Source organism: Suillus clintonianus (genome assembly GCF_016758775.1).
Source record: "Suillus clintonianus strain FC179 chromosome Unknown DEU56scaffold_26, whole genome shotgun sequence".
NCBI classification, from domain to species: domain Eukaryota; kingdom Fungi; phylum Basidiomycota; class Agaricomycetes; order Boletales; family Suillaceae; genus Suillus; species Suillus clintonianus.
Genome location: NW_024539250.1, coordinates 437332 through 464060, shown reverse-complemented (window position 1 = coordinate 464060; position 26729 = coordinate 437332). Strand labels below are relative to the sequence as shown.

General features: G+C 48.7%; 6 protein-coding genes across 6 annotated transcripts; 2 read left to right on the top strand and 4 right to left on the bottom strand.

Annotated features, from left to right (window-relative positions):
• Positions 1-7726: 7726 nt before the first annotated feature.
• On the bottom strand, positions 7727-8829 carry DEU56DRAFT_885715 (CK1/CK1/CK1-D protein kinase; the record flags this gene model as incomplete). Its single annotated transcript, XM_041356191.1, has 3 exons — positions 7727-8371; positions 8422-8696; positions 8757-8829. The coding sequence occupies 3 exons, from the start codon at positions 8827-8829 to the stop codon at positions 7727-7729; spliced, it is 993 nt and encodes a 330-aa protein (XP_041209762.1).
• Positions 8830-12356: 3527 nt separating this feature from the next.
• DEU56DRAFT_941427 (uncharacterized protein) lies at positions 12357-13545 on the top strand. Its single transcript, XM_041358923.1, has 5 exons — positions 12357-12589; positions 12647-12793; positions 12863-12946; positions 13003-13352; positions 13402-13545. Exons 1-5 carry the CDS (start codon positions 12385-12387, stop codon positions 13417-13419), a joined length of 804 nt encoding a protein of 267 aa, XP_041209761.1. The 5' UTR covers positions 12357-12384; the 3' UTR covers positions 13420-13545.
• A 5256-nt stretch (positions 13546-18801) lies between these two features.
• DEU56DRAFT_734540 (uncharacterized protein) lies at positions 18802-19284 on the bottom strand (the record flags this gene model as incomplete). The annotated part of the gene is made up of 1 exon (XM_041348389.1): positions 18802-19284. The coding sequence occupies one exon, from the start codon at positions 19282-19284 to the stop codon at positions 18802-18804; it is 483 nt and encodes a 160-aa protein (XP_041209760.1).
• Positions 19285-19786: 502 nt separating this feature from the next.
• Positions 19787-20492, bottom strand: DEU56DRAFT_941415 (uncharacterized protein; the record flags this gene model as incomplete). Its single annotated transcript, XM_041358922.1, has 1 exon — positions 19787-20492. A coding segment is annotated over exon 1 (615 nt), but the record flags the coding sequence as incomplete, so codon positions are not given.
• A 2007-nt stretch (positions 20493-22499) lies between these two features.
• On the bottom strand, positions 22500-23547 carry DEU56DRAFT_797411 (uncharacterized protein). Its single transcript, XM_041352942.1, has 2 exons — positions 22577-23547; positions 22500-22522 (listed from the first exon to the last, which is right to left on the bottom strand). The coding sequence occupies exon 1, from the start codon at positions 23155-23157 to the stop codon at positions 22828-22830; it is 330 nt and encodes a 109-aa protein (XP_041209758.1). The 5' UTR covers positions 23158-23547; the 3' UTR covers positions 22500-22522; positions 22577-22827.
• A 494-nt stretch (positions 23548-24041) lies between these two features.
• On the top strand, positions 24042-26712 carry DEU56DRAFT_941403 (uncharacterized protein; the record flags this gene model as incomplete). The annotated part of the gene is made up of 8 exons (XM_041358921.1): positions 24042-24054; positions 24099-24265; positions 24319-24620; positions 24678-24931; positions 24979-25142; positions 25196-25571; positions 25637-25798; positions 25917-26712. 8 exons carry the CDS (start codon positions 24042-24044, stop codon positions 26348-26350), a joined length of 1872 nt encoding a protein of 623 aa, XP_041209757.1. The 3' UTR covers positions 26351-26712.
• Positions 26713-26729: the final 17 nt, after the last annotated feature.

Sequence of the window (26729 nt, the reverse complement as noted above, 5' to 3'; positions counted from 1 at the left end):
CACCAAGTAGGGTCCACTTGTTGTGAGCTTGCCCGTCTCGAATATATTACTCTTACGTGAAGAAGTGACTCAACGTTCTGTAGCACTGCCAACGAATGTAACCCGACATCACAAACACCGAGCTTCCTAGAGCTTATGTCGTGGTGAGTTTGCTTGCGTCAGGGTTCGCTGGTTTCCCCAGGATCCATGACTCTTGCCAATACGCAGTGTGGCGGGCAGAACGACCGAGTGGCCAGCCAGACTACAACTGACTAATCGTGAAATTCGCATCCGATCGAGTGGGCACTGATTTCAGGAGCCGCGGTATGAGCACATAAACAGGCACGATAAGCCTCTATTAAATTGGAGTCATCACCCGATCTCCTTCGGTGGAATCTGGAGCAGTGACTGAGATATGAAAACACGCTGCAGCTGCAAAAATAAATCTAAGCTTTGCACATCACGCTTGATCAAGAAGCACTCACCAGCTGATGGTGTATGCCATATATGGGGGAACACGTAGCGTGTCCCTGCATTCAATTTCACCATAAAAATTAGTTCGTGGGCGCAAGAATCTACTAATTGAACGCCACTCGAAGGGAGCGTTTCGGTCAGTAAGATTAAGTCAATATTGTACGAAACACCTGTTCTCTTCCATGAGCTCCTGCTAAGCGCTTTTGAGCTCTTGAGACCCTGATACGACCCTGCTCGACCACAGCAATACCAGGGTGCGCTATTTTTTGCGACCACGACCAGTCTGACGTTGCAATCCTGTAAAAGTCACAAAAGAACTGTAAGGGAATAATGAGCCAGGTAGAGCCTCATGCTGGTCATGTGTGGGTCTCAAGGCAAGACCCTGAATCAAGACAGATAAGTGTGCGTGATACACACCATCTTGAATGACTGTAAACCATGATTTTGGCGCCTTAGGGATGCTAGGCTCGCGTCAGTGAGAGAAGACCTGAGTTTGAAAAGAAAGTTGCTATTTCTTGGCTATGATTCCGAGACATTTTCTGCTTTCCTACGAGACTAGTGTTGCCGTGGGTCCGGCTTCTGTCCGGCTTTAGCCGTGGGCGGAGCGTGTAATTAGCCAAGCCGTGTGATTAGTTATGGCTTACATAATTCATGGCCTGGCCCAGTTAATAAAGCGCGCTTACTGTCTCCGAGCCGGCTTCAAGCCAGCTGATTTAAAATTAGAATTTTATATTTTTATATTTTTAATTTTATGATTACACATTGATCAAAAATAGATTACATTTAGAATTATCGAAGATCTAACTACTACCAACGCACGATCGATAATCACACGGGCGCTAATGGCCCCCCAAGACCAAGTATGTGATTATTTCGTTAATGTTTGATTAAAAACTAAACTAAAGTAGGAACTGTGCTGCGTTTCTCCCCCACGGCAGCTACGTGAGCCATCCATGACGAAGAAACGCTGCAAATTAAAGCAGCGAGGAGGTGAAAGAGGACGAGAGGGTTGGAGAACGAGGTGGCGGGGTTGGATGTGAGGGTGTTTGGTCAGCGAACGGCGGGAGGTCGGCGGCGTTGGGTGGAGGCGTTGAGAGATCGCGAAGGGCGTTGAAGGGTATGGGGGATAGGGGGATAGTTTGCGGGTGGTAATGAAAGAAGCGGGGTTCATCAGTTACATGTTCTCCTCGATCGTCGGTTTGCACGCACCTTTAGCCGCTATGATACTCGTGCACACGAACACACGCACATGCCGCCCGTCCTCCGGTCCTATAAGCCAATACTGCATCTGGGTTGTATATCACGTCAGCGCTAGAACACGAGTACGAATAAGCAAGTACGTACCCGCCCTAGAGTAGGTTAGCATATGCACCTCCGCTATACAAGTCCTCTGGGTATACATTCCACGACGGCGATGAGCTCGGAAGGTGCGCTAGGGATGTGTGGATGATGGGTACAGTATGTGGTCGCGGGGAAGATGCTGCATATCCCTCCTTGTGGAACTGATTGGGAGGAGCCCATGAGCCAATACTGTGGTTCCGACTCCTTGTCCCAGAGCTCGTTCTCCTGTAAACCAGATCAGTAATATATCTACAAAGGGACCTAAAACCACGCACGTAATCATTCCATGACGTGAGAGGAATCGCGCGAGGATTGAACTTGCCTTCATCCTAAAGAAAACTTTATCAGTATCAATCAAATAACGGGGACCCACAAAACACCTACATGAACGATCATCTTCTTGCCAGATTCACCCAACACGACACAGGTGGCACCCCAGGAGAAGTCATCCATACAGCCAGAACGAATAGAGCGGGAGCATGAGAGAGAAGATCGGGATGGCCAGAATGTAGAAGACCATCCATCCAACCATGTCCCACTTGCGCCAGAGGATAAACACGAGGGCTTGTAAGCCATACACGGCACCGATCATGACGAGCGAAATGACAGGGAGAGTTTCCGCCTTCGTGATGACTTCCACAACGAGATACACGATCTACAACTTCAAGTCAGAATCCGAAGAAAACCCAGAACAGAAATCGGACGCACATAGCCGACAGTGATAGGCTGAATGATAGTCGAAACCAAATCGATCATGACCACAAACCGCATCGAGAAACAACAGAAACCACAAAGCTGCTCCAAGAACATCAGCTCTCCAAGGTTATGGACTGTCGAGTTGAATCCAGCGACGACGTTGAGAGAGCAGAATCTTCCAGTCATCAGGCGCTACGGTAAACGCATGGGCGTCACGAACGAATTGGGTCTTGTTGCAGCGGGAAGTGCTTTAGGAGGAGCGTAGTAAGGTATCGATCTTCTCCAAGGTGCAGCAAGTTCTTCATGTGCAGGGGGTATCGACGCGGTTCTGCGAATAGTCCTGGATCATCTGGTTGGATATCAAAAGGGGCTTGTGGGTATTGGGAGTCCGCAAACGATATAGAGACAGGAAGGTGGTAGGAGAAGGCGACAATGTTAGTCAACGGTCCAGGGGGGCAGAGGTTTGTATGGCGGCAGAGGCAGGAAGGTGGTAGGAGAAGGCGGCAATGTTAGTCAACAGTCCAGGGGGGGCAGCCTGATAGAAACGAGCTCTGAGAGGACCAAGACCACCTAAATACACGGTCAGTGGCATCTGAGTTCGTGTCTTTGGGTCTTCATAGAAGAAGTGCGACACGGTCATTTCGAGTATAATTGTTCGTCGGTCAGTAAACTGGCGCCGAGAAAGGGTGATCCTCGAGCTCAACATATGTCAAGGATCTTACCCAGTAGTGGACTGAAGAATATCCGGATTGCCTAGACGAGGAGACTGTCAGATAACAACTGAAATTCAATATGCACACACAATGCAAGAAGAATCATAAGGTGCGTGAGGGTAAACAAAACGTGAAAAACAAAAATGAAAGATCAAGGACATGTCAGATATCATAAACGACAACCTCGTCGTCGATGTCATCGCACTCTTGCTCTGCGATGGCTTTGAGGACAGCGTCATATGCGCTGCTGTCATCTGTAGGTCCACTTGAAACAGGCCCCAAAAGCTCATCGAAGCTATTGTCAGATACCACCCCAGTTTCCATGGCCCATTGCGATGCCGCCCAACCTTTGGTGAAGTTAAGTCGCTCCTTTTTTAAGGAGAACTTCACCATCTGTAGCGCTTCCATGAGGATCGGGCTGATACAGTTACGCCTCTTTGTGTACGTTTCGCTGCTCGACGAGAACACTCGCTCACAGGGAACAGCAGATGCCTGGACTGGGAGGTAGTCCATAGCAATGGCGTAAACCGTTGGGAACATCCCCTCAGACATCTGGTCAAAATCTCGTGGTCAACAACAAAATACGTCACTTGACGGAGACGACTCTCACCTGCCAGAAGGAGAGTATATTTGTTCCCCTGGGGCTGATGTTAGCTGTGGTATAAGCCGCAAACTCCTGATCGATTGTCTGGACGATATCGTCACCAACTGGCGGTGCATCCCCCTCACGAAGTCCATAGACACGGGAGCCTAGCGTGCGTGATTGTAGTTTTGGGGGTGGTTGGATTGGAGCCGGTGTATTGGAGGTCCACTGTGCTCTCTTGACATGCATCTAAAGGACATATGAGCGCATGCTGTTGCTAGCTAGATAGACGTACTAGTTTGAAAATGAATTCCTTTGCTGACTTTACCCGGTCCTCATCCCAATGATCCGTAGCCCATGACATTCGGCAGGTTGGATCGACAACTATAAACCGATCATAAGACATCAAATTTTATAAAAATGTGAGGGACTCACACATCGCAACGGCATATGCATTTGTGCAGGACATCCTGTCGTCATACTTCTCCGCCCAAGTCAAACCAATGTTGATGAGCGGTGCACAGTGCGGGGCGCTATTGGCCACCTGCTTCCAATCCTCAAGTAACCTTTCAAACGCTGGAACCGCACGACCCAACATGGGAGTGCTCTCGCTCGACATGGATTGCTGAGCTCTGTGGGGGGGCTAAAATTACAAGGTTAAATACAACATAGGTTACGAAGATGTCGATACTGACCTCCAGAATTACTTCGAAGTCCTGTAGGAAATGCCATTCTATTGGGCTCAACTTTTTGTCGTATATAGAACGTTGGTTGGGAGACTCGAAGAACATATCAACCGCCTGAGCAATGGTTAGCCCACGACAAATATTCAGTGAGATGAGACCTCACCTGACGTAGATTGCGTAGACGATTGAGCATGACATAAACTGAATCCCAGCGGGTTGGCTCATCGAGCAAAAGCTCGACTGTAGGGAGCTTTATAGGCTCGCCTGTATCTCCCCGGAACCAATCCTTTTCATTACCTATCACGATGGTATCCCTAAAATTCGAACGTCGTTGGTTTGATGCACGGATGGAGCGAACAAGATTTCTGGCCCGTTCGAGAGCTTTACCGGTGATGGCGCCGACATACTGATTCTTGACGACGATTTGACCACACACATTCCAGGTATTCTCCACAGATGAGAAATCCGCTGTCGCGTAGTCGTCAACAATATGTTTTACACATATGTTGATCACATGCGGAAAGCAAGGAATTCGGTTTTCGATTGGATCATATGTGATCTCGCGTTCTTCGAGTAGGTTTGAAAGTTCCTTCATGCATGTTTGATTATTCGCCGCGTTGTCCAAAGTAAAGTGTCCAGGCTAAACGAAGTCAGAGTACATCATACGGTACAGCTGAACACTCACATCCTTTGCAACGTCAGCGCGATCGAGGAGATTCAGTATTACTGAACCGAGAGATTTGCCGGTATGACTTCCTGGAACGTGATGAAATGCGATTAATGCTGCCTTCAGGACAAGTACCGACGTCTGCTCTTCCTTGGCAATCCAATGAGCTGTGAGAGCCAAGAAGGGGCGGAGCTTCTGATCAGACCAGAGGTCAGATGTAAAGGATATTTTTCCTTGCGCCCTCTGTAAGAATACATAAGACGTATGGCGGGATTCTCGATAACTAGACACTCACGGCAAGATCACCTTTCAACACCTGGAAATATTCTTGCCACGCTACAATTATGAGCTCACGAAGTTTTGTGCGGTGGAGAATGTCTGAATCGGTCAAATCCTCCCGCAAAAAACGTATCAGGCGTCGAAATTCTAGACATTCTATAACGTTCATCGCCTGCAGAAATTGAATTAGCAAGGGCACGTAGAAAGTAAATATCAACTTGCTTGATCATCTGCAACGATGAATTTCACCAATTGACGGTGCATCTCGTCGATGCTGAAATCGGGGATATAATCGTCTGGAGATAAGGTGGTTCCAGGTGGAAAATTGCCGTGTCCCTGATTAGGGATGGTACCGAGCGACTCAATGTGATACGCAGGGTCCCGGAGCCTCTCACGGATAGCTGCCAAAGTCCACCCTTCAGCGAGTCGGTCATTGAGTGGTTGTATGAAGATAGGCCAGCGTAGGCGCTCCGCCTCTTGCAGGAAAACGTCAGAGTGGTGGTAGAAAGCGTGAGTACGACGGGCAGAAGTGCCAGTTGAGTGCTTATACGACATAACCAGGTGTGAAGGGTCCTTCACCCGCAAACCCCTGGACAAGGCCGTTAGAAAGAACGAAATAATTGCAGACGCAAAACTCACTCGCAGATTCGGCAGATCCTGCGTTTAGTAGCTGGATCTTCCCTAAAGAAGAAATTGACATCAGCACTGGTTTTAGGCTGTGCTCCTCGGACACCCGTAGCCAAGGGATCGACTTGGGTGGAGTAGATAGTACTGGTAAGTGTCTGCAGAGGGCTGGGAACTGGAGGAGCCCTAACGTTGGGTGCAGGCAAGTCATCTTCTTCATCCCCGGAGACATTGGGGATGTCAATGTATTCTCCATCATCTGGTGTGCGACCAGTGCCAGCACGAACTGGGCTATTATTGCGGAACCTCGAAGGCAGTTGACGTTGCCTTTGGGGGTGTTGAAGCATAGTTACGTTCAATGCAACAGCGGCAGCGATGGGCGCAACATTGGCAGCGATGGGGGGCGCAACATCGGCAGCGATGGGCACAATAGTGGCAGCGATGGGGGGTAACAATGGGGGTAGCGTCAATGGGAGCAGCGGCAGTATGAGTAGGCACAGTGGTAACTCGAGACTTCTGCCCTCGTCGACGAGGAGGCATGTTTGAGTGAGAGTAAAGATTCAAAGACACAGTTTTTATGTATCTTCGTCAAGGGAAAAAGCGGGGAAATGCCAGTGCCGAGTCAACCAATGACAAGTCCAACATGTACGCACAAGGGAAGGTCTGGACAACATTATTAATTGTGATGACACCAGGGGACAACTGAACGTATGGCCAGTGTACGTACTGTAAGATCTTGTTCATTCGAGTGGTCCTGGGCAGCACAATATATGTGTGGGGTTTCCCCAATGCCCACTACCTTACCCAATGAGAGGGATACTGATACCATAAGATGTGCGTTCAGATGTACCCTAGATCTTGCAATCAGTTGGTTATATCGAGCACAGTAAGGCTTACCTACATCCTCAGAGTCAATCGGCTGTCCAGAAGCCAGATTGCAATATAGATATAGAAAGGGCATCCAGCGAAAGGGACATCTCATGTTTGCAAATGGTTTGCGATGGTTGTCAGGGACCCAGGGTGCGTGGTTTGACAATCACTGAACACGTGTTTCAAATATCAACCACTGGGTCAAGGTCGAGCAAGTTAATGCTTACCTTCATTCCAGGAGTCGATGGCTGATTGATTGAGCATTTAATTGCGATGTGGAAAGGCATTGGGGTGTTAGTGGAAAATCCCCCCTGCGTCATCCAGAAGGTTGGTCATGATGGTGATATGATTCAATAAGGCGAGGCTGGTGGATGTTGGGACTCAGGCTTCAGGAATAAGGTACAGGTATCCAGGACAAGTTTGTTTCTGTAGCAGGCCGACCAATTTGCAGAAAAACAGCACTTGCAAGTTGCAAGGACGATGGGCAAGGAGATGGTAGGGTGAGAAAAAGATAAGAAGCTGCGTGACTCAGCGTGGAGTCAGGAATCAGGCCTAGCCGCAGTAGGATTCAAGATGATCAAATTTGTCGACATGTATTTGACCGCATTGAACGGTTTGAAACCTATGAGAAACACATTGTAGACTTGTACACTGTACAGTTATGTAGAAATAGAAAGACATATTCAACAGCGTGATCTAGCAACTAATGGTTTTTTCCGCAGTGCAGGTGGGTGCATGGGAGAGGCATTACGTTGGTGTAAACTTTGAAATTACATTAGCTTCAGATTGTGAATGGGAAAATGAGACAGAATACTCACACACGAGTAGATCTGCGAAGTGGTGTTGCATCCGGCAGACATGGGGCCGCCTCGGCCATCCAGCGTTCATTGGAGATTGGAGGGTGATGTGTGGTGTGATTATCAGGAATGCTGAAATCCAGCGAGCATGTAGATGGCGCAGCCAAGGCGTCTTGAAGACCACAAAGCAATGAACGAAGATGCTCATAGTCGGGGTCTTCCGAGAACGCAAGAGAGCGCGTGTAGATGAGAACACTTGCAAATTCGACGGGAATTCCACTGCATAAGACTTCAATGGTGGTGTTGACCTTGCGCTCGAGTATGGAAGAGCTGGAGAGTTTCTCGTGGTCACTGATTAACCATGGAAGGGAGCCGCGTAACAGATAGATCAACATGTATGTAAGCGATTCAAGGTCGTCACGACGACCCAGGTCAACTCCTAAGTGGTTGTTGATTGAAGCGAAGGCAGGAGTGCCGGTGAGACGTTGATTCTGACGAAAGGGAATATGGACTCTGGTTGCAGTGTCCCAGTATTCCTTCGCGATACCGAAATCGATTATAAATGCAGTGTGCTTCAAATGTCCAAGGCCCATCAAGACATTCTGCGGTTTGATATTGCAGTGAACATAATTGTTTGAGTGGATGTACTCAAGACGTGAGAGCTGGAAAACGGGTTAGCCTATCTGCAACAACCCAGCACGAACCGACTGACCAGTTGGATTCCTAGATTGACAACAGTATGAAGGCTAAATTTTCGATCATGTGCGAGGAAAAGATCTTGCAGTGATGGCCCAAGGAGGCCGAGAACCAAAGCATGATATGTTGATTCTCGACCGAACCAGAGAGCGCGGGGTATCCCAACTCCACCTTCAAGTCGTTTCAGAATGGCGTATTCGCGTTGTACAGAAGATGGCTGGGCTGTGATGGATTCGAGTTTTATGGCAACTGCATCATCTTTGATGATATTCCGAGCGTGGTACACAACAGCTAAGTAGGGTCCATAGTATGTTAATTTTTATAATTATAGTCAGCTTGTGAACAACACACCGTATGAACCAGATCCCAAAACATCTCCAAGTCTGAATCTACCGTCAACTCGTATCGGGACCTTATGGTTCATGGTGGGTATACTATGAGATAACTTGAGCCTTGAGGCCTCGAGGAGCAACAGTCGAACTAACTGGGTATGAGACTTCGACAAAGACGTGATTTCGTATTTATAAATCAGCTTGAGCTGGCCTCAAGCCAGCTCGAGCCGCTGTTGATTATTTTTGGCTCACAGTTGGTTCGTGGGACTCCAAACGGCTAATGAACCAGACCAAACTATATATAAGTAGCTTGGCTCACTAGAATAGCCAAAATACTTGCAAACCGATGAACGCCAAGCCGGAGCGGGCCGTAGCCGAGCTGCGGTTGTACTAGTAGCATACATGATCATCTTTGACAGGAGCAGAATTACATGTAAACCGTCGTATAATTCCCACAGCTACAATTTCAAGGACTCACATCGGTTCCGTGAGTCACTAGTCATGAGTTTACTGATTAGTAACATTCGGATTCCGGAAGCATGTTCATCTGTTTGCACGATGCTTATCACTGATTCTGATTTCGAGCTCGTCCTTCGAGTTATCGCCCTCTCTGCTAGGTCGATCCTGCAGCCCATCCCCACACCAGTTGTAGATGAGATTTCTTCATTGCATTGTGAAATCGACTTGTATGAGTGGGTTGCAGAGCTCGTGCGACCCACCTCTTTTTCCTGACTTCTTCGCATCTGTATGATGCTCACAGTGGCCCATCCCAGATCATTAATACGCCTTATGTCGACTCTATGTCCTATGATCTATGCTTCACTTCCTTCTTCAACGACTTGGATAACCTCAGCCTCATGATGACGTGTATACTTCACCTGTCGGGGAGAAGAAAAAAAAAGGATGTACCATCTTATAGGAGAGGTGGTACCTTTTGAGGAGCCGTTTCATTTCGATGAGATACTACGGCTACAGCCTCTTCAACCTCTGTTACCCGTCAGAGAACCTTCCCCTCTTCCAACGCGCCCGAAAGTCCGCCCCTCGAAATCGTCAACTCTGCAGTTCCATCCATACGCTGATCGGTGTCTCAGGCAAAGCTGAGGGGTTTTCCGCAGTCACCAAGGTGGGCTGATCGTTGTTTGTCGTTCAAACTGTCAATTACCAACCAATTCCTAGGATACTCTGGATACTCACACTGAGTATTCACAGTCCATATTGTAGGCCATTGGACCCTCAGTACTCACCACTCGCTCACCATCGGAACTCCAGCACGCTGACCCTATATTACCAATGGGCCCTCCCCATTCGACAATGATCTTCCCCAGCATACGAAAGGCGTCAAAACCTAAGGGCCCGAGTTTTTCTACAAATGTGTTCTAGTCAAAAGTCAGATACTAATTGAAGGTGTTGATTCAGCTCAACATCCCACAACATGACTTTCCCATCGGGACTACTATTCCCAACCCGCCAGTTGTTACCTATCTGTTCACCACTCTGCAGGTCCCATAGTCGAAGTGAGCCACCAAAAGAACATGTGAGAATGCGCTGACTCCCAGTTAGGTATCCAATGCCTCATACTCGGTCGGTATAACCTTGCATTATCGTGCGGGGCGTCTTTGTTGACGTCTTTTCCATCTTATCAGTGGTGGAAGACATGGTTGGCACTCGGAGGTCTTCAACTAGGGAATTTTGGGGCTATGACGAAGATAATAAAAATCATCGAGGAATATTCAATGATACGCAAGAAAGTTTCATTAAGGATTTGGTGAATATCACTCCCTTCCATTCGAGCAAGAAGAAGCAAGGTGCTCAGCAGGCGCTAATACAACGTATAGGTAATTTCCCCATACAGCTTGTGTTAAGCTAATGTACTCCAGTCTCTCCTTGCCTTGTGGGCATCTCACCCGCCAAACACTACACTTGCGGCGCGTTGACTGGAGCAAAGTGTTCTTCAAGACTTTCAAGGAGAAACATTATTCGGGACGTAGCCGATCTCGTCCAGTGTACGGGTAAGTGTTCGACGTATTCCTGACTTGCATCCACTCATACCCCTTCAGGTGAAACACTGGATCTCGGTGGTATGGCTTACGCAGCGGGCGCGGGGTTGGATACCAAGAAACAATGCCTGCCAGGGACGCGCACAGCCATTCTTTCCCAGATCACTGAATGGATCAACGACAGCGGAGATGCTGCCCAGCGTGTGTTGTGGCTATCTGGTCCTGCAGGCAAGGGCAAATCAGCCATCGCTCACACCATCGTTAAGTGGTTCAACGACATGGGAGGGCTCGATTCATGTTTCTGCTTCGACTGGCACCGTGAAGCCGATAGGCGTCATGAAAAGGTTTTCTCCACCATCGCTCGCGATCTGGCTGACCGTGATCCTGACATCTATGGTTTCATTATAGGAGAAAACATGGGGAAGGACAAATACACAAGATCCGAGTATGAGCGGGCGCTGGGGAAGTTTCGTTACGTTATGGGACAGATACTTGCCTCAGCTGAACCCCTGCCTTTGGATACCCTGAATGCCATGCGGAACCGTTTTCCGGACCCAGAGGAGCATTACAAAGTGGAGGTTGTGATAGCACACATGGGATCCCTGCTGAGCGGAACCACAAAATCATCTAGCCCCATCCGACTCCTTCACGCATCCTTCCAAGAATTCCTTACAGACAAATCATCCAGCGGAGAGTTTTTCGTCGAGGTGTCGAAGGTTTAACGGGACCTTGCATTTGCGTCACTTCGAGTGATGGAACACGACCTTCGCTTCGAGAGCCGGACGAACCCAACCACCTTGCAGGTCCCCGTTATCATTGGCATTTTTAATATCCATCGGACGAATGCTCTTCATCGGAACTCTGACCAAGCAGCTCGCGATCTGTCAAGTTGATGGTCAATTCATTCTGTTATACAAGCTGACACCTTCGTCGTAAGTTCGTAAATTCCTATATCCGACCATAAAGCGCTAACGCGCTCCTCTAAGTCCCAACAGATATTCGAGCTCCACCATTTCCGACTCAAAGATACGACGCTCTCTCGCAATCCATAACACCATCATCGCGTGCGTTTCTTCTCTCCAGAGAGGCGGACGCGGGACTGGCGCAATGGGCTGCTCTGGGTGGTAAATTTGCTGGCGCACATGCGTATGCGCCATCGCCCACGTCATGTAGAGAAATTCCTAGAAAATTAGTTTGTTTTTTTGAATGTATATCTGTTTACTCACTAGCTGCTCATCTGGGATAGTGAACGATACGAGGCGGGAGTTTGGTAAGCGGTTCAGACCCTGACGCTATGACTTGTTGGTGCGTACGCCACGACGGGGCTAATGTTATGGCCTACCTGCGGCTGAATATTGCGATCCTGCAATAGTCTGGGGTCAGCGTGGATTGATCAACCTCGATCGGTTGGTGACGCACCTGGACAACATCATTTACTTGTCCATTTCCGTTTCCATCTGCTCCGTTTCTGAGTGCGTCCGGTTGGTTTTCCATTTTTTTCAAGGTTTGACAGATTGAATATCGAGCACTCGAGTTTGTGTGACGTTCAAAGCTCTGAATCATGTCCCGATTTGGACAATCGTTAAGTACACGTCACAATTGTGACTTTGGTCACTCCCGCGTGATTCATGGGCACTTTTCTGCGCCATCATGAATGACATCTCCAAGTGGTACGAGTGGCGCGAACCGTCACCTACAGAAACGTCTCCCGCCCGTGGTCAAGTGAATTTTAAGCCATACGTATCGCCCATTATCCTGGCCTGCAACAACGTTCAACATAGTCTCCTAAAATCTGTTGATCCCATTCTTCACGGTGTGTTGCAGAGCTCGGGTATCAACTCGATCTATGGGCTGTGTGTAGTTTCATGTCTTCTCAGCCGTCTCAGGCTGATTTGATCAATCATATTGTCAGACGATGGCTTCGCCTGTTGTTCACGCAGTGAACTTTCGATGGACGACGCGATGATTATATGGGATGGGCTGTTCGCGAGCCCAATCCCAATTTCTGAGCTCGCTCAGTGGATATGCGTGGCTATGCTTATACGGATACGAACTAAACGTGAGTCTCAATACCCTCCTGAGTTGTACGCGGATATTAATTGTATGTAGTGATTTCATCGGACTATAGCATGCAACTCACATACCTATTGCGATACCCTCCGTCTCAGGCGGAAGATGGAGCCCCGCATCACACAATCCTACTACTCATCCAGTAATGCTGGACCCGCTCCCCGCGCGGAGAACCCCCTCCTGCCCATCCACGACCAGACTCGCCACCTAATCCTCTAGTGGATGTGCCATACCACTTACCGGCCGGTTTGCGACCTCGCAATCCGCTGGAGATCGGTCGTCGAAACCTTGATCCCTTCGGTGGTATCAATCCTTTCCGGCCTCCTTCACTATTCCCCGGTAATGGAGGAGATGGAATGTTTGTTGGCCCAGATCACCCAATATTTGGTATAAGAGGCGACAGAGGCGACAGGTCACATGGGATGCGAGGACCATGGGGTGGGGATGGCTATCTCAACCCAAGTTTCAATGGAAGACCCCGGCGTGGACCTCCAGGAAGCGGGAACACAAGAGATCCTGATAACGATGAGTTTATGCCCCCTGGAGCCGTGAGTGTGTGCTGCAGTGAAACCATCGTAGACGCTTACTTTGAAACAGGGAGATATGTTTATGTGAGAACGATGTGAAAAGCTATGGATCCTGTACGACTTGATGAGCCGTAACGATCTTTGAGAGCAATAATCAATCGCGGTTGCGAGATTAAGCTATATTTTGTACTCTGTTAGCGAGCCGCTAGTATAATTCAAGTCCCAAGCGTGCTGGCTCAGCGGTGCCAAAGGGCATTTCCCTTGGATAACATCACATACCGTCTTAATTCAGCACATGAAAATCAAAGGACGAGGACGTCAAAAGTTATTGAGTGGAATGCGCTGCTATCTATCGCTTGTTTTCATGGCGCTATATGACAAGCTCGTTACAAAGTGCCATACTCTTCTCCGATCTGCTCCCAGTGCCAAAGGTACTTGCCAAGAGAATGTATCAGATAGAGTTGTAATTCAATGCATAAACAGGGGGAAATGAGAGCCGTTAAATAGGTGGAGGGTTTTGCGCTGTCGTGCATCGTTGGTCTTCATGGCCGCAAATCAAGACTTTGTTATGAAATTCCACATTATTATACATTCGTTGACGAGTGCCAAAGGTACCTCCTACGAGATTGCCTTGGATGAGCTTGTGGTGCAAAGCGTAATTAAGGTAAAATGACAACGCACAAAATATTTGGCATATGTAAGCTACAATCCCTCGTCGGCTGCAAATGAGAAACATCATAACCTTGTCGTGAACCGCTCATGTTACTCTAGATTTGCAGGCGATGTATATACAAACCAAATTTCTTATAGTATAGATGGCAATATTTAGCAGGAGCAGAATTCTGCCCTTCTATAATTCGCACGGGTACAATATCAAGGTCTCATCGGTTTACTGATGGAATTGGCGGTATCAAATTATCGATGCAAACATCGAGCGGGGTTTAAACTTCGCTGGACGCTATTTTCTCGCCTTCCTTTGTCCTACATACCAGTGTTAATTCTCAGCATGTGCCGCAGGGACTATGCTTATTCTCGATTTTGTTTGCCACGGTGTCCCAGGGCATCCAGTGCACTGTTGTTGTAGCTCCAGAATTTTCCAATACTCGTTACTGACGTTGACTTGCTGAGGAAATCATCCATCGCCGCAACGCGTCTGGGGAAGTAGTTTTTCGTTCAACCACAGCCTGTATGTGAGACGGCGTGCGCAACACATACTAGTGGTGTGTGCAGTGATTATGGAATTAAACCATATCCAACTGCGAGACAGTCAATTCTCAAGGCACAGTCGGGTAGTATCTATTTCATTAATTTTACATTTCTAACGTGTTTGCTGATGCACTTGTCAGTATGCTGGGTTCTGATTCCCTGGAGTCAACAGAGAGTTAATTGAGAATGGAATCCCTTCAACTCACTGATGTCAGAATGACGGCTTGAGGCGTGCTTGATCACCAGGCTGTATGCAACGGCAGAACCATCGAAGCAGTACGCTCAAGGACCACCAAATCAGAATGTCCCGATAACACTCACAATCAATATTAATGACTTCACAGCATCTCGCCCATTCGACCTATGGTATATAGTTCACCTAGGATGGCAGCGCTTAGCAATAGCATAACGATGAAGAAGTTTGATAATTTGATTGCTCGAGAGGGCCGCATCGTACACAGAGGGACATATGCATCATGGGCATTGGGCACTGTCAAGCTGGACCGCAAGCATTGTGGGAAAAATGCACACCGATACTAGCCTCAAAATGAATGGTGTACGGCGGCGTATGCGATCACCCAGACACACCGTCAACTATAGGCGTGTAGTACTTGTCAGCAATGACATCGGCGGGCAGAGAAGTAGCGTGCAGATGGGGAATAAGGCCTAAGGATGCACACAGGGAGGCGGATGAGTTCCTCGTCACTTATGATGTGCAGCGAGAGTACGAGCACCAGTCAGTTGTGCAAGAAAAATGTTTCGGTATCGATGATGAAAGTTTCAAATGGGGCAGAAGAGAGAGATCTGTATTTGTTGTTGTTTGGTATGTTTCTACCGTCCCGATCTTAAAGTTACATCTCTCTATGCGTTCTGTTATCTTTTGCGGTCAGAGAAGAATATATCAGATTGATTTGTAATAAATACAATCTGGACTACGAATATGAATTGAATGATGCATGCAAGTATTTGGGCAAAGCCCGGCAGGGGCTTTCGGCCAGAAACACGACCCCGAACCTAATGAAATCAAGATGAGCCGTGATTCCCAAAATTCTAAGGAGCCCAGCGACGCGTCAAGGCGCAGCTTGGACTCCTTATTTATAAGGAGCGGGGTGGGACATACCATGGACTCAACGAATTATTGGCATGGTGTATCGAGTGAAGGGCTCAACAATTGGAGTATCTTGCAGGTACGGAGCCATTATTACGGCGTGATCGCGCAGGTAAATGGTGAAAGCCTCACTCGACCATCTCCCCATAGATTTAACCACGTCAAATGGAATGCCACGGAGTAAATACTCTAATGTGCCTCCTATGCGAATGCCATGACCTTTGAGGTCTGGGCATCCACCTGCTTTCGCGATGCTCGCGATCCTTTTCAAGAATGTGCCACGAGTCAAGGGGCGAGCACCTTTGGGATGCTTCCATGAGAAGAGGTGGTCGTTGGGGGAGGGTTCATTGATCATGAAGTGTTGGGCTAACGCTGCCTCTGGATCCGTGGTATCTGATTGTCGAGACCAGTATATATCTTCCCCGACGGCGGAGGTTTTCGTACGCGGTAAGTGTATCCTGGAGACTTGGAATCCGTTTCGATCTTCACAATTCATCCTCACGTCAGATGGTTTCACGTGTTCCTCTGGCGTGAAGCCTTTGATGGATCTGACGGTCAGCTCTCCAAGGCGGGCGAGGGAATAGAACGCGCTAGTCAGGCAAGCGAAGACTGCTGCATCAAGAGGTGAGTTTAAATCGAGGTGGGTCTTGATTTGAGTGATGTAAGACGTTGTGAAGGGTTCCCTTTTAGCGCGTTTGGAATCAGGAGGGGCTTGACTAGCAGCACCGTCAAGCGCTGACTTGAGTTGGTTTTGCTGTATCTCCCAGGTTTGTCCATGAAGTACGTGCCACGCGCGTATGGCAAAAACATAGTTTGCTAATGTTCTTCCAGCATATGCGCCTGCGCAACTGGCTACGAACGCTAGAATCGTCAATGTGTCGACTGGACACCTTTGAAGCTCTGGAACCCCACGCGTATCACAGAAAACGTGAAAGACTAACAAGCCGGCTCCATACGACTCCCTTGTGCTCTGTGTCCAGGCAGAGTTCATCACCGTGAGTACTCATTGCAGATCTTCATCTGTGACTGCAAGAATCTTCCCGTTAGCGTTTCGCAAGGATCTACTCTCCACTGGACGCCATAGCTTGAGGCGATCCCTTGCTAGGCAATGGGGTCGTAAGACGGATGCGATTGGAACCAGACCTTCCTTGTAAGGTGCGGGCTTCGATATTGGGAGGGTGACGACGAGTGGGGCTGTGAAGCGTTGCTTATTCCTTTGTTCTGCAGGTCCTTCAGATGGTGTTTGGTGAGATGGTGGGAAGTTCACTGATTGCGCGCTGACGGGGATAGTGGAGAGAAATTGCGAAGGATCCAAAGAGACCTGGTTTTCGTTACGATGATTCGAAAGGATCGTAAATGAAGGAACGTAGTGCGATGGGGATAGGGATGGGGGGGAGGAGAAGTGCAGTGTCCCCGTATATTGCTCGCGAGGGAGGGTCGGCTGGATTGACCTTACTGGGGACGTATGTTGGATGGAAAGAGTGTGGGGATGGTAAGTCTTGTAGGAATCCGAATATCCGCCGGAAAACTTCGTTGACGGCAGTATTACAACTTCGTCCATTTTTCCAGCCTTCGATAACGCCTTGGTTGTCACCGTAAACGGTGTAGTGCCGTTGTGGTCTATCCAGGGAGACAATGTATCGAATGAGAAGCTCGAAGCCGACAGCTTCAGCCCACCCGATGTCTCGCTGGCCGTCAAGGGTTGTCCACCCTGGGTACAACTTCCAGGCTCTCCATTGCTTGCCGATGATGATCGTGATGCCGACTCCAGAGCTTGCATCAGAGTATGCCTCTGGATTAAAGAGGGTGAGAGGTGTTGGAATGTCACGACCGACGAAGGTACTCTGCAAGGCACGTGTCCACCATTTAAGGTCCTCGGCGAGGCCCTTAACCGGTCGATGTGGTAAGAAGGGGTGAGTATGACACACCCGCAGCATGACCTCGAGTTTTGTGAGGTACGCTCGTCCTTGTGGAAGCACCAATGACACATGCAGAAGCTTTCCGTGTAGCTTCTGCACGTCACTAAGAACGTGCATGAGGCGTTCTCGCCACTCTTGTACCGCGCGGAGGTATTTAGCTTTCTTCTTGTCTGCGAGAAATACTGTACGACTCGTGAGATCCCAAGTAAGTCCAATATATAAATTGCATTCAGCAAATGGAGAGTCCTTCTCAATCTCCCACGGCGTTCGCGTGATGCGTGAAACCCGGTCAATGTCGTCGAAATTGAACGTAAAGAGAGAGTCTTCATGTGAGCGGGGTGAGGCATTCGATAAATCAAGGATCGGGAAATTAAAATCTTCATCAAACTCTTCTGTGGTGCCGTCGATAAAAATGTGCCCTCCATACCATATTCGCCCCCCATCACGATGCTCGCCACTCTCGATAATGCTCTTACGCCATTGTCGACGACTCTCGTTATAGTCGTGGAGGTACTCCTTTCGAATCCGGAAGAATAAATGGTCATCCACCCAGCGTGAGGTAGGACCAATACCCTGTGATCTAAAGATATCGAGGCCTGCATCTGCAAGGGAACCGTACGCTCCCGCTGAAGGGGACACCCCGAAACAAGTACACGTATCAATACAGAAACGATCGTCAGAAATACGTACGACTGCGCCTGGCCATTGAGTGTGGTGTAGCGGGATCGTTCGGTAAGCTTCCGATACATCCCTTGTTGCCATCTGTGATCCGGGAGGTAGTCGACTGATGAGGAGAGCGATGGTATGGAACGTTCCCCAGGTGCTGGGAAAGTCGTCTGGGTTAATGTGCGAATTGATGGATGGATTAGGGAAATTAGCGGAATGCGCGTGAGGAAAGGAATAGTCTTGTATGACTCGGAAACGTCCTGGTCGTCCTGGTTTCGGGATGATGGAAAGGGGAGACGATTGAAACGGGCCGATGAGACTTTCGATGCCGGCGGCTGTACAAGGACCGATATATCTTTCTTTTTGTAGTTCTGATTGGATAATGGATTGAAATTCGCTAGTATAGACAATAATTGAATCTTTGTTTGGAGGCGCTTGTGTGACTGTGATAGTAGGAAAATTGAGAATAAAACCTTGGCGCAGTCCTGGAGGGATGTGCGCGTATCGATCAATGAGCCCTGCTTGCGTGAGATAGGACTCCCAAGCGTCGGCGTCATACGGGGTGAGTGCTCTATGCTTTCTGTGCTCGAGTGCAAGTTTGCACTCCGTGAGTGGAGGCAGCACATCCAGAACAGAAATGATGTCTGTCGTGCGAGCTGTCGTTGCATCCGGTAACCCTTTGCCAGTCGCTGCAGATTGGTCGCCCATCCCGCATGGTGAGGACTTTGCTGATGCGAGTACAGAGGGTATCTGATGAATTGTCCCATGTCTTGGTCGCTTTGCACTCGACAATTCGGTGAGGGTGCCTTCCCAAACACACTGCGCAAGCGGATAGGGAGTTTCCGCTTGCGCCGCTTCGAAAATCCTGCCGTGAACGTTTGTTCGGGTCAGGAGATGAAGGACGACGTGTGTTCCTACTTGCTCTTGGGGATGTAGAATGCTGGCGAGAGTCCCTTGCTAGTCTGGGTGATGCGGATCGTTTGCGCGCGTCTCGCGATGATCGCCAATTGTCCTTTCCTCTATGATTCTGGTTGGAGGACTGATTTCCGGACATGAGAGCGTTGATCTGTTGATCTATCTAGTGACATGGATGTCAGGTGTAGCCGTGTGGCATGGTGTGGCATGTGGCAGGGTGTGAGGTGTGGCAGGGTGTGAGGTGTAGCATGTAGCGTGAGGCAACGTTTGAATAATATAAGATATTCAATGTTTGACGTTATGGAGGGAGAGAATGGACATATAGTCAGTATACGCTCGATGATCAATGAATAAGTACGACCACTGACCTTGTAATCCCGTTGATTATCTTGTCTATTACGATCTTCGAGGTAGACGTTGGTTCGTGTACGCTCTAAGAGTGCCTCGTTGATGCGCGACAGATCATAGGCCCCTGCTGCTGACTTGACTGCTATGTGCCAGAGTTTTCGTTGTTCTGCTTGGTAAACAAGCAGCGCCGTCTGGGCTAGAGGGTCTCTCATCGATCGATATTCGTGTACCTGTAGGTTGCGCCAGAATATAGCCATCATCTTAATACGATCAGCTGGCCATGCTGCCTGCTCCATAGCTGAGATGATGCGAGGACACGCTTGGCAAAAGTCCTCGAAAGGTAAGTTCTGGTCGTCGACGATGGTGCTGGCGTTTCTCATCGACGCCGCAGATACCCAGGCTGTTTCCCCTCCAGCTAATGTTGCCATTATCATAGCGTCCTCGCTTACTGAAGTCTTGAGCTTGGCGTCATCAAGACCTGCGTTGGTAAAGTACCATAATTCGACGTAGTCCCCTTTGTCGAGCTTGCATGTAGCGTAAGATGATGGGATGATGACGGGCTCTGTGGGTACGTCACGCTGGGGAATAGAAGTGTACTTGAACTTGTTCTTCTTCCGATCTTCTTTCTGCGTTGCTTCGTCTTCTTCCCGTCGATCATGTTCTAGCCTCTCCTGTTCCTCGTCGTTGAGTCTATCCACGTGTTCTTGGCGTTCTCTATCCTCTTCCACTTGTCTATCCCATTGAGCTTTAGCGATATTGTTATCCGCTTGCCAAATGTTCCTAAGAATGGCGATGGCCTGTTGTTCGTTGATGTTCTCATTTGTAAGTTGCAGCCTCGTGTCGGCAAAAACGCCATCTGCGTAGTCCGGGCAAATATTCAAGTTGGGGTCGCTATGTAGTCGAGGCATGGACTTTAATTATGTTGTGGTTTGATAGAGGCGAAAGTTCGAGTAATACGACTACGAGTCGTTGATTACGGAGAGTTTGCAAGTAGTAGTAGTACGAAGCAAAGAAGAGATGTCCCAAAAAGGACATCTGCCACATAGACGACATTCTACGCTCGTCCTCGTTCCTCGGACTCGCTTAGAATACAAAACATCCCACAATGACGCGCGCGCCAGCAGCACTGTCTCCCGCCCAATTTTTCTGCCACCAATTTCGAGCCCGATGTTAATCTGGCTCAACAGCCTCTACGACCGTCCCACATCAAACAGACATAGTTCAAGTCTCAATATATCGCTAATGATGTACGTTCTTCCTTTGTTTTGTTGATTCACATTATCTAGGAATGTTTTCTACGCCGAACCGATCGACCGTCGTCAGAAGGATCCACACTTTGAGGCACTGACACGTCTTGTCTCATTCCACATGACGGTGAGAGCGCCCTCGTTTATCGTGTCGTGTATGGGCGCTGAGCTGATGTGGGGGAGAGTTGAAGGGATTGGGGACATGGATGGGTGGTGTTACGAGGGAAGACATGCAGTGAGTATCTATTTCGTACTTTAAGACTCGAGAACTAATCACAGATTCAACCATACACAACAGTAAACTAGTCTCATGCGCCACGATATGTTGCCACCGACGATTCCTCACCCAAGTCGATCATCCGCAATCTCACCTCATAGGCATGCACGCCCTGACCCACGCTCACACCACTTTGCAAGACAGATACCTTCACAATCCCAGTCACTCACATTCAGAAGACTTCTACTCGAATTTCGCATCACTTTCCTTACTGTTGCTCACAGCCATGACGATAACTAGATAGGCGATGAAGGTTATGACCCTGCTTCGCCTGACCTCCACTCACACGAACCGTCTGCATCGATACAGATCAAAACAGATGAGCATATAAGTGGCCTTCTGCTATGATTCTCGACTTGCTATCGAATTTGTCGCACTGGCGCTTGTCGTGCCGGGGAGTTCTTGATTTGATGCTTTTCTTAGGGTGTAGGTTTTGTGCTTGTCATCGTGAATGATCGGTTGCTTCGTATTAACTCGAGCATGGCGTCTCATTTTCTTGTCACATTCCAGCTCTCATGCATCCATTTACAGCGCTGTGCTGCAGCGGGTGCTCCCGCCCCGGACGACGACATGATACGTGACGAAGACTATTCCCCTCCTCCTTCACTTAATTTCAATTCACGCCAGCCACCCACAGCATGGCAGATCAATACTGGAGAGCACGGAAGCGGCCAGCGGTGTTTTTTGCTTTTAGACTGAGTTTTGAAATGGTACTATGTTGAGCCCGTCGCGGACCTCCTCTAATTTCGCATTGTTGAAATTGCTGCTATGCAATGTGTGTTTTACAGAAAGTAGGGCGTGTCTCCGTTTGCTGGTGCTTTAACTTTGCGATAATTCCCTTGAGGTTGCCGGGGAGGGACGGAATGGGCGTTGAAAGCATCGAGAATGCGGAAGGTGCTCGCTGGTTATTGATTGAAGTTGGATTCAAATGCGTTATCTGGGGAGCGACTCTGATGGCGAGCAGTTCTTTCATACGTTCAGCATACGCTGGTTCAGTTCTACGTCGTGGAGTTCATAACCTTAGCTTGGCGTTGGTCAGTACTTGTTTCAAGTACAAACGGCTGGCTCGTGCTTCAACACAGGAATGTTGACTCGGAGGCGTAGACGGATAGGATTTACATGTTGTGCAGTACACAAGTATAGCTGTATCCCTGAGGAAGGGCGCTAAAGAGAAGGTGGCAAGAAGCGCCAGGCTATCATTCGCTCGTCATCTTTACTACCATTCTCAACTCGAGGGTAACGTGAACGCTCCAGAATGTTCGAGTATCCTGCACTAACGAAGTGATGACTGGATTAACTTGCAGGCAAGAGCACATCGGCTCTAGAATGAGTTAAACTTAAATACGGTCAGGTCTATAGGAGTAACAGCACACGAGAACTCACCCGAACACATCCAAATAACTGATAGAGTGCTTGCCAATTCATCTGGCAGTCCGCGGATACACCATCATGGCCTCCAGCTCGACTCAGCCCGGTACAGGAGCATACACATCGCCGGTCATGACCTTGGAGGCACACAAATAAGTCATTTCCCCTCTCTGATCAGCGGTTCCACTTACGAATCCAAACCAGTTTCATCCATTTCCTACTTCCTACCGGCAAGCAGATAATCATCGGATCAAGCGATAAGACCGCTCGGCGATGGGACCTGCAGGAGGGTAAGGATAGTGAGTAGGCTCAGGATATCTTTGAGAATGATATAGAAGAAGTGACGGTATCAAGAGATGATCATGGTACCTCGTCCTCATATCCCTGCAGTTAGCGACGACCAAAGACTTGGCTACTTTAGCCTTTTGTGAGATGTTCGGCACTACTCGTCTTCAGCGCTTTCCAAGCTTGCACCCGGCATGAGAAGTTTGAGCGGTATCATCTTGAGTCGAGGAGGGATGGGGGTTTTGGAAAAGTGGACACGGAGGAGTTTGCGAGCTACTGGACGGTGAGCAATGAGGAGACGCCGATTGCGTATCGCTTGCCGAATCCTGCAAACGTTCAGGAAAGGGCATAGGGATACAATTATCATGGCAAATCTCATCAGGAGGGCTGGAGTACGGCACCGGCCTTGAAAATAAATGTCAATCAAGTTTCCGAGTCCTGTGATGGTCGTCGTCAGGTTCAGAAGTGATAATCGTGGTGATAACATGGAGATGAGCCTAAGCTGCGCTATGACAGTGGCCTAGCCGTCGACGAGGGCTGCATGGTCGCTGATGATACTTGCTCAAGGTTGTCGATTTGAGGTCAATACGCGATGCAGATGTCACGAGAATTTACAGACTAATCATAGTTGAACGTTGAACATCTTCTATGATAAGTCAGTAAATTTTCCTTGACATGAGAACGTAAAGTTGGGTTGTAATGGTACGGCGGAATGTTCTTCAAGAAGGGCATACTCCGACACACAGCACCAGAAGGCAAGACCAAGGACCAAGGAGCGCATGCAGCTTCACTGGTAGATAATATTCCTAACTTTGTAGGAAAGGAAAGGTGGCTCGAGCGTCGGAAATATAATTGTAAACAAGGATATTACAACTCCGCGAAAAGCTTCGACCTAATCAACAATAGTACTATCCGTTACACTCTATTCGTGACGGTCCGCAATTTCGTGATTTTTGTCTGCAGCACTCAATTTGAAAGTAATTACTTAGCTACTTCACTGAGTATGTATTCTACGTACTATACTACCATATCCCAAGTGAAACAAAACAAATCCGTTGAGAAATGGTGGAGATCGTGTTTTTAGCGTGACAGCAGCAAAAATCACGATTCGATGTCACCTGCCGTGGCTGCCGACGTCGGACATTAAATTTAACAGTGTTTCATTGCAGCTGCAATCCGTGAGCACGTGAGCACGGCTAGTGTGACTGTCCGTTACTATTCGTGACATGAGTGTGACTCACGAAATTGCGGACCGTCACGAATAGAGTGTAACGGATAGTAGTCAACGACTCGTGCTACATACACGAGCTGCCTACAGCCTGAGAGATTGCTCTCTACATATCATCCATCTCTCATTACAATCTCCCCGCAATGTCTAGCTCGTGTCCATGGAATGACATGGTCTGATCACCGACAACGTCCAAGCAGTGTACAGTATACTGCAACGCAGCCATCTGATCGAGAGGGGTTGGCGAGGCAAGGCTCCGTCCGTCCCAACAGAGCTGGATGCCACTAGGAAATTCGTGATAACCGCCCTCCACATTGGAAGCTTCTCAGTGACTGATTGTAACACTGATTGCATACTTTGGGCCACTGTAAGTTGACACATATACCTATTCACCCCATCCTGAATCGTTCTGATCAACAGGCTCATGTAGACGATTACACTCAGTGCGAATATGATCACAGCTATATCATCTTCAATCGCCACGACAACAGCAAGGAAGCATGGCGCTACGCCCGCGACTTCCGGGACCCTGAGACGCCAGAGGACTTCAAACCTGACGAATCCATGATTAAAGTGTCGCAGGAAGCCGCTCAGCGTTTTACCTCCCCAACACATGGTGATCCTTTCAGACCATGGACCCTCCTCCAGATGCCCGAGTTTACCCGTGCGTTCCGCTTGTTGTACCCAACGCTGCTTTCGGCTGACGCAAATAACACTTATTTGTGGGACGTGCTGACTTCTTGTCTTGTTGAAACGATTGGGCTCCGAATATAAGGCAGGACACTAGGGCGCCTCAACTATGTTGAAGTCAATAACCAATACACTTTCTTCTGCGGGACCATTGAGCTACGCGTTTTTGCAAGGGGCGGTGGGGCCTTGGTCTATTGCTTGGGCATGAACGATTTGCCGTGCACCTACTGGGACGTGCTTCCAGATAGCAACGATGTCCCTTGCCCTTCTTTGCTCTTCCAGCCCCAACTACCTCACGAAGCATATCACGTCTCTTCCACATGTCAGAGCAACTTCATTGCTGGTAAGTCATACACGTCGATCTACATAATCTACTCACTGTTTGTGCAGCCCATGTATCTTCCTCGGGCAAGGACATGGGAATACTCACCGCATCAGGGATCTTCATCTGGATGCCCAGCTTCAAATACGTCATCCATTGCGAGGCCGCTCTCAACGACACAGCAACCCTCCTCAACTTCAATCCCTCCCTCGACAACGTCCGAGACATCTCGGTCTATCTAGCCCTCGAAGAATCAAACGAAAAGGCCACAATTGCAATCGCAAGTCTTCCTCCCACACGGGCTTTTCAGCGCTAAATCCATCGCAGCGCGAGGGTCTATTTATCGTGTCCCTAGACACCGAAATCAGCAAGCTCACTGCGGAGACCCCGCCTCGCCCTGGCCTATCTGTCTGCCGTGTCACGAAATACGACCACAGCCGACACCTATCCTTCATCTCATGTCTGCAGATGACGCACACTGGGCTCTTTTTCAACTGGTACCCGTCTTCAGAGCAAAACAGGCCTTCTCAGCCTGCACGGCGCAAGGTCATGATCCCGCCTCAGCCTCAGCAGGCAAATCAGATCCGTGTGCCTGTTCAGCTTGTGCCAGCTCAAGGCGTGGAAGGCAGAGACACTTTTTGCCCGGGCTGGGGCCTATTGAGTCTAGTGATGATGATGAGCCGCGTGAAGGTGCATTTTCTGATCCGCCTTCTCCCACTAACACAGAGCAAGCTGGCCCGCCCTCGCTGGTTGAAACGCACGAAGAGGACGAGGACGAGGGGAACGATTGGGAGGGAGGGGATCTCGTAGTGGACGAAGATGTTGATGATTTTGAGATGGAGGATGTGGAGGATGAGATGATTGATGATTTTCAGTTCGGTGGTGATGGTGAGTGCTTGTTGTGTCGAGGAGTTCTCGATCTGATGCTTGAGGTATTTTTCTTTTGTTTTGGTGTAATTTTTATGCAGGTCGTCGTGAATGATTGGTTTCTTCCTATTAACTCCAGCATGGTGCATTGCATACATGTTCGACACAATGACCGGCAACGCGAATACCACATCTCAGATATGTGCTGGCGGGATCTTCGATATCGGCATTGGCAGCACTCCTGCTTGGATTGATGGTAACACCCTGAAGAATGTGTACTCCGTCTTCCATGCTAGTCCCACTGCCGTTGGCTTTACCCAACTTGCCAGTGGCTTGAGCTCTTCAACTGGACTTTCCGACTCAAACTCGGTGCAGGTGACTGGCTTGACACCCCTGCCTACTAGTACACGCGTGAGCCTCGAGTGGGAACGGAAACACGACGAGCGGCAGCACAAGCTCTGTATCTGCTTCTTCCAACAAGAACATCGCCCTATCGCTTACTCTTCTCGCCTCTGTGACAGGCTGCTTCACCCTCTTCCTCTAAGCAGAGGCAATGTCTTGTACGATGTATAGATCATTCTTCTGTTTCTTTTGGTGGACCAATATTGCAGGAAGGCAACTGTGTATAGATCATTCATCAGTTTCTTCTTCTGATGCACAGTACGCACATTTTATGACGTCATTATTCTCTACACGATGATTTACGCCTTGACTCGACGCTTCGCAATCTCTCAATTCGATTTTCTGCTTTACAAAACACTGTAGATTGAGAACGAACGACTTCATTCGTCTATGGTCTGTTCACCCCGCCAGGGCCGAGCTCTTGGATTTCGATGCTGCATGTCGGCTGGCAGTACATTTAAGAACTGTAAAGCACTGGCAGCGAGTTTCTTCGTTACATGATCGATGAGCCGCTGGCAGGTACATATCCAACCGCATACGCGCACAAATA

Coding starts and splice junctions, on each gene's coding strand:
- DEU56DRAFT_941427 (XM_041358923.1), top strand. CDS start 12,385: ATGAATGACATCTCCAAGTGGTACGAGTGGCGCGAACCGTCACCTACA. Junction 12,590..12,646: donor CAACTCGATCTATGGGCTGT/GTGTAGTTTCAT, acceptor TCATATTGTCAG/ACGATGGCTTCGCCTGTTGT. Junction 12,947..13,002: donor ACAATCCTACTACTCATCCA/GTAATGCTGGAC, acceptor ATCCACGACCAG/ACTCGCCACCTAATCCTCTA.
- DEU56DRAFT_797411 (XM_041352942.1), bottom strand. CDS start 23,157: ATGTTATCACCACGATTATCACTTCTGAACCTGACGACGACCATCACA.